General features: G+C 27.8%; 1 protein-coding gene and 1 long non-coding RNA gene across 3 annotated transcripts; one reads left to right on the forward strand and one right to left on the reverse strand.

Moving 5' to 3' along the window:
- Positions 1-1,081: 1,081 nt before the first annotated feature.
- LOC140662850 (uncharacterized) lies at positions 1,082-4,433 on the forward strand. Of its 2 annotated transcripts, none has more exons than XR_012046183.1 (8): positions 1,082-1,334; positions 1,490-1,587; positions 1,773-1,919; positions 2,082-2,166; positions 2,276-2,405; positions 2,482-2,662; positions 2,767-2,879; positions 2,978-4,433. It is a non-coding gene; the product is annotated as an uncharacterized lncRNA (long non-coding RNA). The 2 variants fall into 2 exon arrangements; XR_012046182.1 differs by having other exon boundaries at positions 1,490-1,615; positions 2,978-4,432.
- A 4,661-nt stretch (positions 4,434-9,094) lies between these two features.
- LOC140662774 (scm-like with four MBT domains protein 1) lies at positions 9,095-13,733 on the reverse strand. Its single transcript, XM_072886401.1, has 7 exons — positions 13,509-13,733; positions 12,126-12,538; positions 11,945-12,034; positions 11,251-11,762; positions 10,227-11,077; positions 9,474-10,126; positions 9,095-9,330 (listed from the first exon to the last, which is right to left on the reverse strand). The coding sequence occupies exons 1-7, from the start codon at positions 13,552-13,554 to the stop codon at positions 9,160-9,162; spliced, it is 2,736 nt and encodes a 911-aa protein (XP_072742502.1). The 5' UTR covers positions 13,555-13,733; the 3' UTR covers positions 9,095-9,159.
- Between the last annotated feature and the right edge of the window lie 584 nt (positions 13,734-14,317).

Consider the following 14,317-nt stretch of genomic DNA (forward strand, 5'->3'; position numbering starts at 1 on the left):
CAAGATTATATCCTTTTGACAAATGTAGAAAATGTATATTGTAGATAATAATAATAAAATTATACAATTTATTCAGAAACATGTTTTAACATTGTACGGATCTCTTATAAACATCTTTTAAACATGTGTGTTGTTAGGGATCAGTCTCTCTCATTTTACATTATATAGGAAATAAGAATAAATATAAACTGTATAATTTTATAATTAAAACATGTTTTAACATTCTATAGATCTCTTATAAACATCTTTTAAACTGTGCTTTTATAGAGATAATTATTGTTAAGAAAAATTTCGACAAGATTAAAAAAATATTTTTTTAATTAATAAGGAATTTTATAATAAATTTATGAATAATTATAATAAACTCAAGAGATATGTAATTTTTAAATTTAACAAACTTTAAGTGTCTCTTTTTATTTTCAATACACTCTTATTCCTTATATTTTCTTTGATTTCTTCCAAGATTTTTTTTGTATGCTCTGTATACTTTCTTTTTCCCTCAGTTTTTTCTATATCTTGTCTCTCTTCTTTATTTCTTTTATATAATATATATCTAGATATTTTTCACACACAGATTTATCATCCATCTTAAAAATTTATGCCTTTCTTTTTGGCTTCTTCCATTCAATTCACGCTCTTAAGCCCCTTGCACAATGCCAGGCAACAAGAAATAGGAACAAGGAATAAGAGAGAAATATCTTCTCTCTCTTTCTTTCCTACGTTATTCCCTGTTTTTTTAGTTTCGCTTTAATTTATGATCCTTGTTTCTTTTTTCCAAATCTTTAGGCTTTGTTTATACCAAGCACTTGATACGCGTACTAAGTACTATACTAGCCAATCATGGTCAGTCTTTTAAAGAATAAAATGGCTATGATTGGCCAGTAGTATTTAGTATCAAAATATGTCGGTGTAAACAAGGCCTATATTTCTTTCATATACTATTACTATCCTTCTAATTTTTTTTCTCTTACTTTTTCTTTTACTTTGCCACTTACATTGATCGATACCTAGGGTAATCAGTAAGATTAACCAATCGGAGAGGCCTATTTTGAATTGGCCAATTGTCGACGTGGGTGTCAAACTCAACCTAACCTAACTTGCATAAAATATATAAACATAACTGTTGCTGTTGATACCGGTCAGGCCAGGCCAGGCATCAAATTATGTGCTTTTTATAATTTATTATGTAGAATTCAAAGCACTTTTTAACTAAAAAGTAAAAGTGATTCAACTTTTCAACTGTACTTTTTTACAGAATTTTATTTACAAACTTGTCAGGATGGTGAAAAGTGAAACGAAACAGACATGTTTAAAATTTATTAAAAGCCTCAAATGTAAGCATTAATAATATGAACACATTTTATATGTATTTTTCTTATTTTTGTTTACGTTTAGATATATTTTAATTATTTTTTAAAAGTTATATTTTTATATAAAATTTATAACTTATAATTAATAATATAATTTTTTTAATTTCTCTTTTTTTCAGCAAAAGGTACAACAATGCCAGAATTTAATACGTTTCTTAACATTTTACAAGAGGAAGCTACCATAAAAGGATTAGATGATGATGTTCTCAATAAACTTGTAAATGTTGTTATAGATACAGATTTATGTTAGTATATTGTCAATTCATATATAAAATATATATATATTAACATATAATAGTATATTTTATAGAATATGAATAGTGTTATTTTATAAATACAAAAGGCTTGATTTAATTAAGTATTATATATAAATATTAAGTAAATGTTAAACTTTGATATTAGGTGCAGTTAAATCAGTATCATTAATAAGATGTTTAATTCCAAGACATAAATTGTCTGACGAAATAGCAAAGTCTGTAATTACTTGGTGTGTATCGTCGGAACAACTACCGCTCACTGTTTGTAATATTGTGATACAAAGGGTCTTAGGTATGTATAGTTATAAAATTGTTACACAAAAGTTAAAAATGATTTCATTCTTATTCTAAAACTATTTACATTAAAAATGTAATAATATTATTTCATGTGTTATTTATTCTAACTATGCATATATTTATGTAAAAGTATATTTTAAAAAATGTTGATGTTTAGGTTTATGGGATTATGAATTAGTAGATAGAAAAGTAATTAATATTACGATGTCTTCTTTTATATGATGTTGAAGAGAGAAAAATTGGTATGCATTTTTTACATATATATAAATACATATATTTGTTTATAATTTAATGTCCTTATATTTGTTTAGCATAAATCTATTTTGTAAGTAATATAAATGTACATTTTAGGAACGTCATTTAGCACGTCTCATTTATGTATTAACAAGACCAGAAGATGTTTCTCGCAGGGATGTCTTAAGATTATTAGCTCTGCAAAAAAATATTCTAAGCCTCCAAAACATATTGTTGCATTACTTTCGTAAGTATAGAGAGAATATCTATACTCTTGATAAAATAAATGGGAAATAATGTGATACGTTTCAAAACATTTGTAGCTTATTTAAGTCATATAAGCCAGAATTGGTGCCTGAGAAGATACAATCAGTGAATACAGAAAATGTGTGGAAACCTATACCCGAATTTATGCGATTAGCATTAGAAGATGCCAAAGATCGATTGGAGATCCAACATTCTCGTCAAAACGTTTAAATTCACTTCAACTGGAATGTGATGCAGGTATAAAAATACTTATGTATATATTGCAAATGTAATATGTAATATTATCATTGATTTTTATGTTATAAATAAATAATATAAATAAAAATTATTATTACACATAGAATATGAAAGTTTAAAAAAGGAAAAAGCCACTGTTGCCTTCTGTTGGTTATTTTCACATTGGTTCAAGTATTTTTAAAGATAAGGACGCAAAATCGATTTTTGATATAAACAGGTAAGAACAATTTATATATCTGAAATAACATAAATTTGTCGTTCATATTAATTTATATTAATGCATTTAGTATAAATATTAAATATTATGTATTTCAGCATAGATGAATTGGGAAAATATCATCAAAATGTTGAATTGCCATGCAATGCTATCTCACTCTTGGCTAATATGGCTGGTTATCATCTTCTTACATATGCAGACTTTCAATATCAAAGTAAAAGTTGGGTTGAGTAAAAAGTCATTGCGTATTTTTTGTATGTTTTTCAAAATCATTTTTTTTATATAAAGAACAAAGGTCAATCAATGATATATTTTCCGTTTTGTTCGATGACCTTTTGCCATCTTTCGGTGAGCTTCATAATTCCCCGTTCGTAGAAGGACCTGTCTTTATTGGCGAAAAACTGAACAAGGTGCTGATTTACCGCCTCATCTGAATTTAACGTTATTCCACGCAAGGAGTTTTGAAGAGAGCGAAACAAGTGGAAGTCTGACGGCGCAAGGTCAGGCGAGTATGCTGTGTGGGGTAACACATCCCATCCAAATTCCAATAATTTTTGGCGGGTCGCCAAAGATGTGTGTGGTCTCGCGTTGTCGTGGAACACAACTCCTTTACGATTGACGAGCTCCGGACGTTTCTGGATGACAGATTCGTTCAATCTGTCCAATTGCCGACAGTATACATCCGAAGTGATTGTTCGGTTCCTTGGTAGGAGCTCAAAAAACACCACACCTTTTCAATCCCACCACACTGAGAGCATAACCTTCCTCGGATGAAGTTCTGCTTTTGAACTCGTTTGAGGCGAATCATCACGCCGGGACCAAGATCGTTTGCGTTTCACATTGTTGTAAACAATCCACTTCTCATCACCAGTTATCATTCGTTTCAAAAAAAGGATCGTTTTCTTCACGTTTCATGAGCATATCGCAGATGTTTATACGCGCCGTCAAATGAACTTCTTTGAGTTCATGAAGAATCCAAATATCGAGCTTGCTTACGTATCCCAGCTTCTTTAGGTGGACATGAACATTTTTTTGACTGATCTTCAATGTTTCTGCAATCTCTCGTGTCGTGTAACATGGATTTGACTTGATCAATGCCTTTATTTTGTCGTCATCAACCTCGGTAGGCTTTCCTGACCGAGGAGCATCTTTGAGATCAAAATCACCAGCGCGGAATTTCTTGAACCAGTTTTGGCACTGACGTTCTTGTAGAGCATCGTCACCGTAAACTTTACGCAATTTTTCGCAAGCTTGACGCGCGTTCTTCCCTTTACTGAAGTAAAACAGTAAAATATGGCGAAAATGCACAGTTTGGTCTTCCATCTTCAACTTGTTGTCAAATCTTCAAAACTTAACCAAGTCGCTCAATTTTTTTTTTAGACTGAAGCTTAAACCGTCAGCTGTTAAACGATATATGATAAATATATGTGTGAATGACTAGTAGTGCCAAAACTGAACTAATGCCATCTGTTGCAAAAATACGCAATGACTTTTTACTTAATAGATTTTCATACAATCTGTATAATCTACTCATAAGAGGTATATGTGTATGCAATTTTAATTATAAAAATAAAAATATTTTTTATTTAATTACTTTACTGTCACATATACTGTTATAACAATATATTAAATATAAAATATACAAAAAAAGTTGCTATGTTAATTTTTAATGTTAATGATGACATGTTAACATTTTAGCATTTATATGGGAAAATGGAAAATTTTCCAAGAAAGAAATGAATAAATTCCTTTCAATGTCAATTGAATTACATACTCATTAGTGGATCAAGTCTTACATTTTCGGATTGAATACACTATGGGCAGTGACTTTAGCTTAAATCATAAAAAATTTGTTCAGTGTAAAAACAATATGTACAATATGAAGTTTATGACAAAATTCTACTTCAATTAATTTTAACAAATATGTAAATGTTATGGCACGAACAGATTAATCATGATTTAATAAGTTTGCAAAATATCGGCCATATTATATTGTATTCTGTTGTACTTAATATATGATAAGAAGGATACACTTATACATAATATAGTCTTGTATTAAACTTTTCACATTATTAATAAATTACATAAATCATTGATAATTTTTTTTCTATATAGTTTTATGAATCAATATTGCTTTCCTTTAGCTAATAGTATATAATAATATATTATAAATAAAAGACTGAAATTTTGTACAAATATGTCTGTGTATAATAATGCGAAATATGTGAGAAAGATAATACACTTTATACTATAGTCTCAATTTGTGTAATATTTTGCACAATATTCAATATACATGTTTATAAAAACTGATTTCTAGAAATACAATATATTCGGGTTTGCAAAATTGTGTGTAAAAATATTTTTTTTCGCAATACAGATGTTTCACAAATAAACAAAATTAAACATATTGTCATATCAAGAGATATTTCAGGTTTGCAAAAAAATAATAATTTATAAAAATGACATGTGATTCAAATGCACTTATTTTGTCATAAGGATACTATAAGTGATAAATAAATACTAACAAAATGTCAATGCGTATATATAGATGGCTAATAGAAAAAAAAACTAACTAAAAGAATCTAATATATCCTATTGCATTAATGTCTTTGTTTCAGAATATACAATTCCAGTCAGTATAAATCGAAAATAAACTCGCATTGAACACAATATATTCGTATTTCATATGTTTGAAACTCACATTATGTGTCACAGTGTTATATGATATATATATCATATAACACTGACCTAACTTCTGCATAATTTCTACAAAGCCTTTCTTATACATTCTTATACAGCTTTCTTGTACAGTTCTAAGTTAATGTCACCTCAGCTTCTTTTTTTTTTAGGATTAAATTTACGTAAATAAAATAAACTCATAATATGCGCATATGAATTTATGAATACTGCAAGCCAGAAAAAGAATCGTTTTTCTTCTTATTTGCCTTATTCGATATTTTTAAAACAAAATTTAACATTAATGTTTACATCTACAAAATACAGCCTAAGTATTCGCCCAAAAATATATTGGTATTTTTTTGCTTATTTCGTATAAAACATATCGATACTATTTATGATATGTACTCTAAAAATACAAAAATACATGAAAATTTATTACAATATATATATTGAAACAGAAATACTTAATTCGTACTTGTAGGAAATATTTCTTCTCAATTATTTAAAAACGGATGCATGTTTAAGATTTAACTTTTTTATATGATACTCTTACTATAATTACTATAAATACTCTTAATATAATTTTGTGTAGGAGAAAGGAGAGATTTACTAATGTTTATAAAATATTTTAATAAATGTGGATGATGCATATTTATATTGCATGATGTATATACTTATCATATGTGATAAATAACTTCTCTATCAGCATCTATATAATGTACTATACGTATGTAGATATTATATAGATGTGTTCTTTACCAATTTCTCTGCGTAAAAAATTTCGCTGATATAAACATAAAAAATATTTATGTATATTTAAAACATACTAATAAGTATTAAATTAATGTAGGAATATATGTATATATATATATATATATATATATATATATATATATATATATATATATATAATAAAGCTTCTCTTGGATAACAAAATTTGAGCGAAAACGAGCTGTTGGTAGCACAGAATTATATTAATATTTCCTGGTAATAATATCGTTGTTTTAAAATCAGAATGCAAACTTGTTTATTTTTCAAAAACTGTGTCATAAATCTTGTCAATGACTACTCTGCAAGAGAATAAAAGAAATGAAAAAATGTGCGAATTAGAGTGATTGTAATTATTTTATCAAATTGACTATTTTAGTTTTTGGCATCAGATTCACTTGTTCAAGAGACAGATAATTCTCTTGATGTCTTGTACAACTTTGGCAAAAATCGATATTATAACCAGAAAATAATGTATTTTCCAAGTATACACAATATTTTATGGAGTAGACTGTAATATTTGAATCACGATGTAAAATAAAATGACTTTTTGATCAAGAGAATACATCCTATAAAATATATGAATCATGAAAATAAGAATGGATACATATTTGATTATAGGCACTAGGAAAACTAATTGTTACGAATAAAGTCATCAACCATATAGATTTTATCTTGATCACTTTGTTTTAAATTTTGAATATCTATCTTTGGCACAATATTTTAATTAATTAAACAAAACCAGTAATAATTATACATGAGAAATAAAATAAAAACACAAATGTGTACGGGCTACAATTCACACATACATTTACATATGTACATACATATGTGTGTACACATGTACTTTTTTTCTTGAAACCTGTACCAATCACATTTGTTCAAAGAAGCATATATGAGTTTTGTCTAATGATATAAATAACTTCAAAAATTTAATCAATTTTATAATTAAAATTTGTTTTCTAGACACATCTCTATTCATATATGTATAGATGTTGAAGATATATCATCTCTACATACGACTTATATAAGTGTACAAATACAAATATAAATACATATTCATATTTACATTTGTGTAATACGCTATACTTGTATTACATATATATTTATATCTGTATTTATAATTTTATATTGTTAACAAAAATAAATATTCAGGGCATCGGCTTTAGGATCTTGATATTTGATATGTATACTTGATAATTACGTGTCTCTGTATACCTGTACAGAGTACAAGTAAGTATATATACGCATATATAGACGTTAAAAAAATTGTACAAGCTAAAACCAATAAAGTAACTGGTAACGACGCGGCGAGAAAATTTACATCCCTAAAATCTATCGACAGTGCGAAACAAAGTGATGCAACTGATAAGAAAATACAAGACGTAAAATCGAAAACGTCACCAGCGAAGGTTGCGGCAAAATCAAAGAGGGGAAAAAATTTTATACTAGAAAATAAATTACACGTTAAAAAGATAAGTTTAGCGAAAATAAATTACAAGCTGGACGTAATAATTTTAATGACGATCCGCAAAATGTATATAATATACACATGTTTAAATATATATATATATATATTTCTTTATTATATATATTTATTAAATATATGTATATAAAGAGTATATATAAAGTTTTAACATAAAATTATTCTATTGTGCGCGTTTTTATTTCAATCAAGAAAGTCTTTAACGTCTGAAGCATCAGCTGCTGAATTGAACGATTTAATACGCAAAATAGCAGCGCGACAATCTACCGAGAGTGAGACGTTAGTAATAAACTTGCTGAAGCCGGAAGACAGGAATGTAGACAAAGCAATCAGCATTTCGGCTCTTCAATACGAACCGTCAATTGGCACGCGTTTCATGTGTGGTTTGGAAAACGATATGATAAATCCGCCAGGTGAATCATATATACTTGTACATATTCGAAATTACTCCGTTTCTATAGACTCTTCGAGAAATAGAAAACAGATAAATAAAGCGAGATAAATTGTTTTATAAGTAAAACATTGATATCGCGAAGATAACAAATAATTTTCAAAAAAGGGAAAAGATTTATTTACACGATATTAAACAATCGTGTGATAGATAAAAAGGAAAGAATTTAAGATTTACAAAGCATAAACATTTTTTTTTTCAAAATTCTGGTGCAATATCATTGCTCTCTCTCTCTCTCTCTATAAATATATATATATATATATATATATATATATATATATATATATATATATATATGTGGAAAAATACTATCGCGCTAGAACTTTAAAAAAGAAAATATTTGCACTTTGTAAATTTTTAAATTCTTTTCTTTATATCTAATGTTATTAAAAAATATAAATTTTATATATAATATTATATATTTGCTTTACAAACATATTTCTACATAAGTTCTGGCACAATATCATTTTTCTTATCTTGTATATGTATGTATAAGAATAAATAAATCTAAATAAATATATATTTTAATTTTATTATATATTAATTTTATATACATAAATTTCGATAATCTTGTTATTTGTAATTTATTTACCTCTTGCTAATTTCATGGAATTAAAAAAAACTGATTGCTTCTTTTCTAGCGATAAAAACTGATAAAAATAAAATATTCTTCAATGTATAATTGAAAAGTCTAAAATGCAATTTAAATTTGTTAATTATTTATCTTCATGATTATTACATGACTATATATATATATATATATATATATATATATATATATATATATATATATATACACACACATATATATATATATATTATATATACTGTGTGCAATATAATTGAAAAAAAATCTTTTTATACAGAAGATAATTGTTAATTTTATTGCTAATCGATTAAACAACTTGATATTGATCAGGCTCTACTTCATGAAGATGTCGTAGAAGGAACGTAACTTTAACTTGCTCAACATGTCGACATAATTTCATGGCTAAACTTGTCCGTAATTTCATATGTTGAGTAAGAGAGGGAAGATTCAGTAGCAAAAATGCAAGACCATCAATTTCCTATGAATAACAGAGAAATATTATCATCAATATATAAATTATAATATAATCACAGATTTCTATGTATAATACATATATAGAAATTTGTGATAATAATTTTAAAAAAATTTAATTTCTAGAATTAAAATAAGTGTAATACTTACTTCCTCTTTGACGCGATATGCAAGATCTTTGCAGTCGCTTGTCTTTCTAAGATACCGAAATACGTCGTCTACACTCCAATATAGTGGATTCGAATCGAGCTTCCGAGTTTTTGGTCGTCGTTGCGTTTTTTGCATTCGCACGTATTCGGCATCTGCCTCGGAGCAATCAGATTCTATGCTCGTGTCCCAATCTCTCTTAATTCCTCTAGTGACTCCAGAGTTCTGATTAAATCTCGTTACATGTTGTTTAGAAGTTAAGTTAGGGGGACTGGGCAATTCTCTATCTTTTATTTTTCTATCATTGAACGAACTACCAGAATCCTCCGAGACATTGCTGGAAGGTATTTCAGTCTTAAAATCATCCGACTTATCGGATTTCTCCAGACCTTTCTGTATCATGATATCTATTTCCGAGAGCGGTTGCCTTCCATCAAAGGCCTCGTTAATATGACTTTCCGAGACATGTTTCGCCAGATCTAACGACATAAACGGCATCTCATCCTCTTGATCGTATTCCTCCTGAGCCTCCTTATGTTTGTTAGCCCATCTGCCACGACGCTTTCTACGTTTTCTACCCCAAGGTTTCGGCTTTTGCACCATAATACTTGTGTAACCTTTCGGTTTTCCTCTCTTTCCAGTTCCAACCGTCGCTGCTAAAAATATTAAGTTGTCGATAAAAACGCGTTCTACATATTAATAATTATAGTATAAGTACATTTCTATACATAATTTTTTTAGGATACTGTAACTTACTATATTTTGTTTTTGATGTTTTATAACATTCATCCGGACATTCATTTTCTGGTATGTGCAACGGACCAAATAAATTTGGGCATACCATTAATTTTTTACAGATACTTCTGCAAAAATCTGCTACCATGTCTCCTGACGTAACGATGGCCACACTTGCGCGATATGTGTTATTTTTATGCTTCGCCTTTAAAACCTCTAAATGATATCCAGGATCTGGTTTAGAATCGCATTGCAGAACTTTCAAAATTCTAGCGCTTCTATATCCAACAGAGACTATCATTGATAAAACTTCTCGCATGACCAATACAACTGGTCCAGGTCCTACTGATTTTGGAAGTGTAGCCAATTTTCCCTTCGAGATCATCGGACCCGTGAAACATCGGTAGTTAAAATATATCTTTGGACACCAGAGTGAAGATCGTGGTTCGGATATTGGTATGTCCAAAGAATTGGCTTTCTTCTCCTCCTTTACAAACATTTCTAGTTTTTTACAAATCTCAATGTAATTGTGTGGAGGTTTTAATGGATAGTGATTAGATTCACACCATCCTACAGGAAATATTTGCAAGGAATGCATGTCAACTATATGATCTGGCCGAAAGTAATCATAATTATCTAATTTTACCCACAACAGATTGTCAATAATTTTAGTAATGTGGGCGGCGCATATTATATGTTCGTGTTCCGGATCAACAGCCTCTAATCTCATTCCATCTTCAAAGCCCGCCTCAACGGCGCTCGCACGTTTGCTGAATAAATTTTCAGGTGCTGCATTAGCGTGAACAGTTTCCAGATAATCATTCCAATCAAAATCTTCAGTCTTTGAAGTCCAACCTTGTGGATGAGTAATCCTGCAACAGATCAAGATTGAGAAAATCATATATGTTAAGATCAAAGAATTATGCAGAAAGATATTGTAAAAAATATATTTTATAAATTATAAATAATGCTTATAATTATATAGAATTATAGCATAATAAATTACGAAAGACTGATATATTTATATTATTTACGTGATATTTACATGATATTGTGTTTTTGTGCCCAGCCAACTGGAAATATATATGGATGCTCCGCAGTACATAACCATGTATTATTCTCTGAATTATTGGCCACAAACGTATCATCTGATTTATCCGAACGTTCAATATACACATCAATATTTACAAGAAAATATATATCGTCAAATACTTTTGTTACAGTAGCAGGGCAGATCTTTGTTCGATCTACTGGATGTAGAGCCTCTACTTTCATTCCAGTTTTAAAATTATGTTTTGAATAATCTATATTATTATTAAATAATTCTTCAAGTAGTTCATAATCTTTTGGTTTAGATTCCAACAAATCTTTCCATTCTTCGTAAGTGTACAAGTCGACTATTGAGCCAGGTGGTTCTAAGAACCAAGTGGAATTTGATTTAGATGTAAATCCATATGAATGTAAACGCTCAGATGTACAAAATACCCAAAAATCTTCACGAAAGGAACCTGGTGTGTCATATCTCAATAAAAGACGTCCTCCAACGTTTTCAATAATCTGTAAAAAAAATCAAATATTTTTAGACATTGGAACACAAATAAATAATTATATAAGAATAATTTTCTCTTATTTTATAAAAGTTTATATTATACAAGTATTATTCTTATATTGTATTTTATAATACAGATTTTTTTTTTAATAAATACTTTTTTCAGAGATTTTTGCAATTGTGCTCTTACCGTAGCTACCCATAACTTATATGGATGCAAGACATCGCTTATCTCAATTTTCATACCCTGTTTTATCTTGTCTGTCATACTTAGAGCATCCTGTGTAAACAAAAGATAAAAAAAAGTATTTTATTAAATTATTAATTATTCTAACATAAAAAATTGTAAGAAAATATATTTAATGTCTTACCCCTGTTAACATATCTGGTGGAAGTGTACGTGCTGTTGTTAAAAAGTCAGGCAGCTTGTCTATGCAATCTCGTGATTTCTCAAGTACAATGTCAGGTGGTTCTAATTTTTTATTGTTTTTCACACTCCAACCAAGTTCATGACCAGCTTCTTTTGTAAGATTAAACCAAAATTCTAATGATCTATCATCACCACCAAAGTAGCGCAACCGTAATAAAGGTCCACAAGCCATAACAATTGAGGCTACCCAGTATGACAATTCTTTTTGATCATTATTCTTCTGTACTGGTACCTCCAATGACATACCTATCTCAATACTGTTTTGCAATGTCAACTCCACATGAGGAAACATAATTTGTGGAACTTCCATACTGCCTGTGGCATCAAGATAGTCTTGCCAAACAAATCCATATTCTAAAATGTAAAATTTAATACAAAATAAATAATTTTAAATTAATTCAAAAATTTAATAGCAAATTATAATTTTTATTTTATCTTGATAAAATTTTTAATTCCAACAGAAACATTTAAATTATAAATTAAATTTTAAATTATAATTATAAAATAATATGTTTATTAAATAAATATACCTATATTATAAAAAAAGAATGACACATATTTATTAAATAATACTAAAAAAGAAAAATATAATAATTTTATTTGTATTTATTTATATAAAATATTAATATTTTTAATTTATATTTTATTTATATGAAATAATAATTTTTTATTTATATTTCTTTAAATAAAATAATTTAAATTAAAAAAATATTTTTTTATTAAAAATTATTTTTACTTTATTTACAAATAACATTTATTTCAATACGTTGTCAAATTATTGTTAAAAATGATAAATTATCATAAATATAAAAAAATTAATTTATTATTAAATACAAATTAATATTTTTTATTGACGCGCAAAACGTTATCTTCTATATTATTAATAGAGAATAGGGGAATGTATATAGAAAGGTATTTCTAAACTAAATATAAAAAAGATGTACGAAATCAATATATTTATATGCTCTTAATAATTAAATATCAATTAGAAACTTGTATCTCAAGGTATGTACTAATGAGCACATTAATTTATCTCTGAAAAGTTCGTTTGAAAACGCGTTGAACTACCATGTTGTACCTGTATGTACATTATATATATATATATATATATATATATATATATATATATATATATATATATATATATATGTATATATAATATCTACCTTTATCAGAAACAATAGCGTTTAAAGTAAAAAGATGTGCAATAATTGTTATACTCTTATAATTACATATAATTGTTAAAGAACACGAATTTCATACGTTGTACGCGTTTTATGTGAAGAAAATTTATAAAACAAGCAAGTTATTAAAAAATGTTTACCTCCATCCTGCGATTTTTCTTGCACTCGATTCTCGTACGCTTCCATAATTTCTTTACATCACCTAATCCGCGAACGTGAAATAAATAATGAAATTATAATATTAACGGATCTTTAGCGGAGGACACGCGATTTGCGTACAAAAATAAATGGATTAAATCTATAATCGAAGTTACCCCTACGACTTTCCATGCGCAAATAAGCCCAAGTCCCAAGTTTCCTAGCGAACGAATTCGGTGCAATGATCCCAAATTGTGGGACGCATGCGCGTTTTTCTACACACGCATATTATGTACCCGCAAGCTGACCACGTGATCGCTGTTTGATAGACTCCATAATAACATTTTTTTTATTTTTTGTTACTATATTCAATGTTGCCATTAAACTTATATTTTACTTTACAACATTCTTATTATAATGTGTGATATTTTTTATGTTAGTCCTTTACATTTTTTATATATTTTATATTCAAAGAGAAAAGTTTTGTATATACATATATATATATATAGTATATATATATATATATATATATATATATATATATATATATATATATATATATATACTAAAATTTTTTTTAAGTGTATAATATATATTTATTTCTTATCGTTTATATAAATTATTATTGATTCGACGTTTATACTAATGAGGACCTATACACAGGTAAATTTGCATAGCCGCATAAATACATAAGGCAAAGAAATTGACCAATCATGTGAGTAATATAAAGAATACTACATATATCGTTACAGCTTTATACTAGACGTATGATTGGTTAATGATTTCTCTCTGTGCACAGGTGCATTATATA

This window comes from Anoplolepis gracilipes, chromosome 2, assembly GCF_047496725.1.
Source record: "Anoplolepis gracilipes chromosome 2, ASM4749672v1, whole genome shotgun sequence".
Lineage (NCBI taxonomy): Eukaryota > Metazoa > Arthropoda > Insecta > Hymenoptera > Formicidae > Anoplolepis > Anoplolepis gracilipes.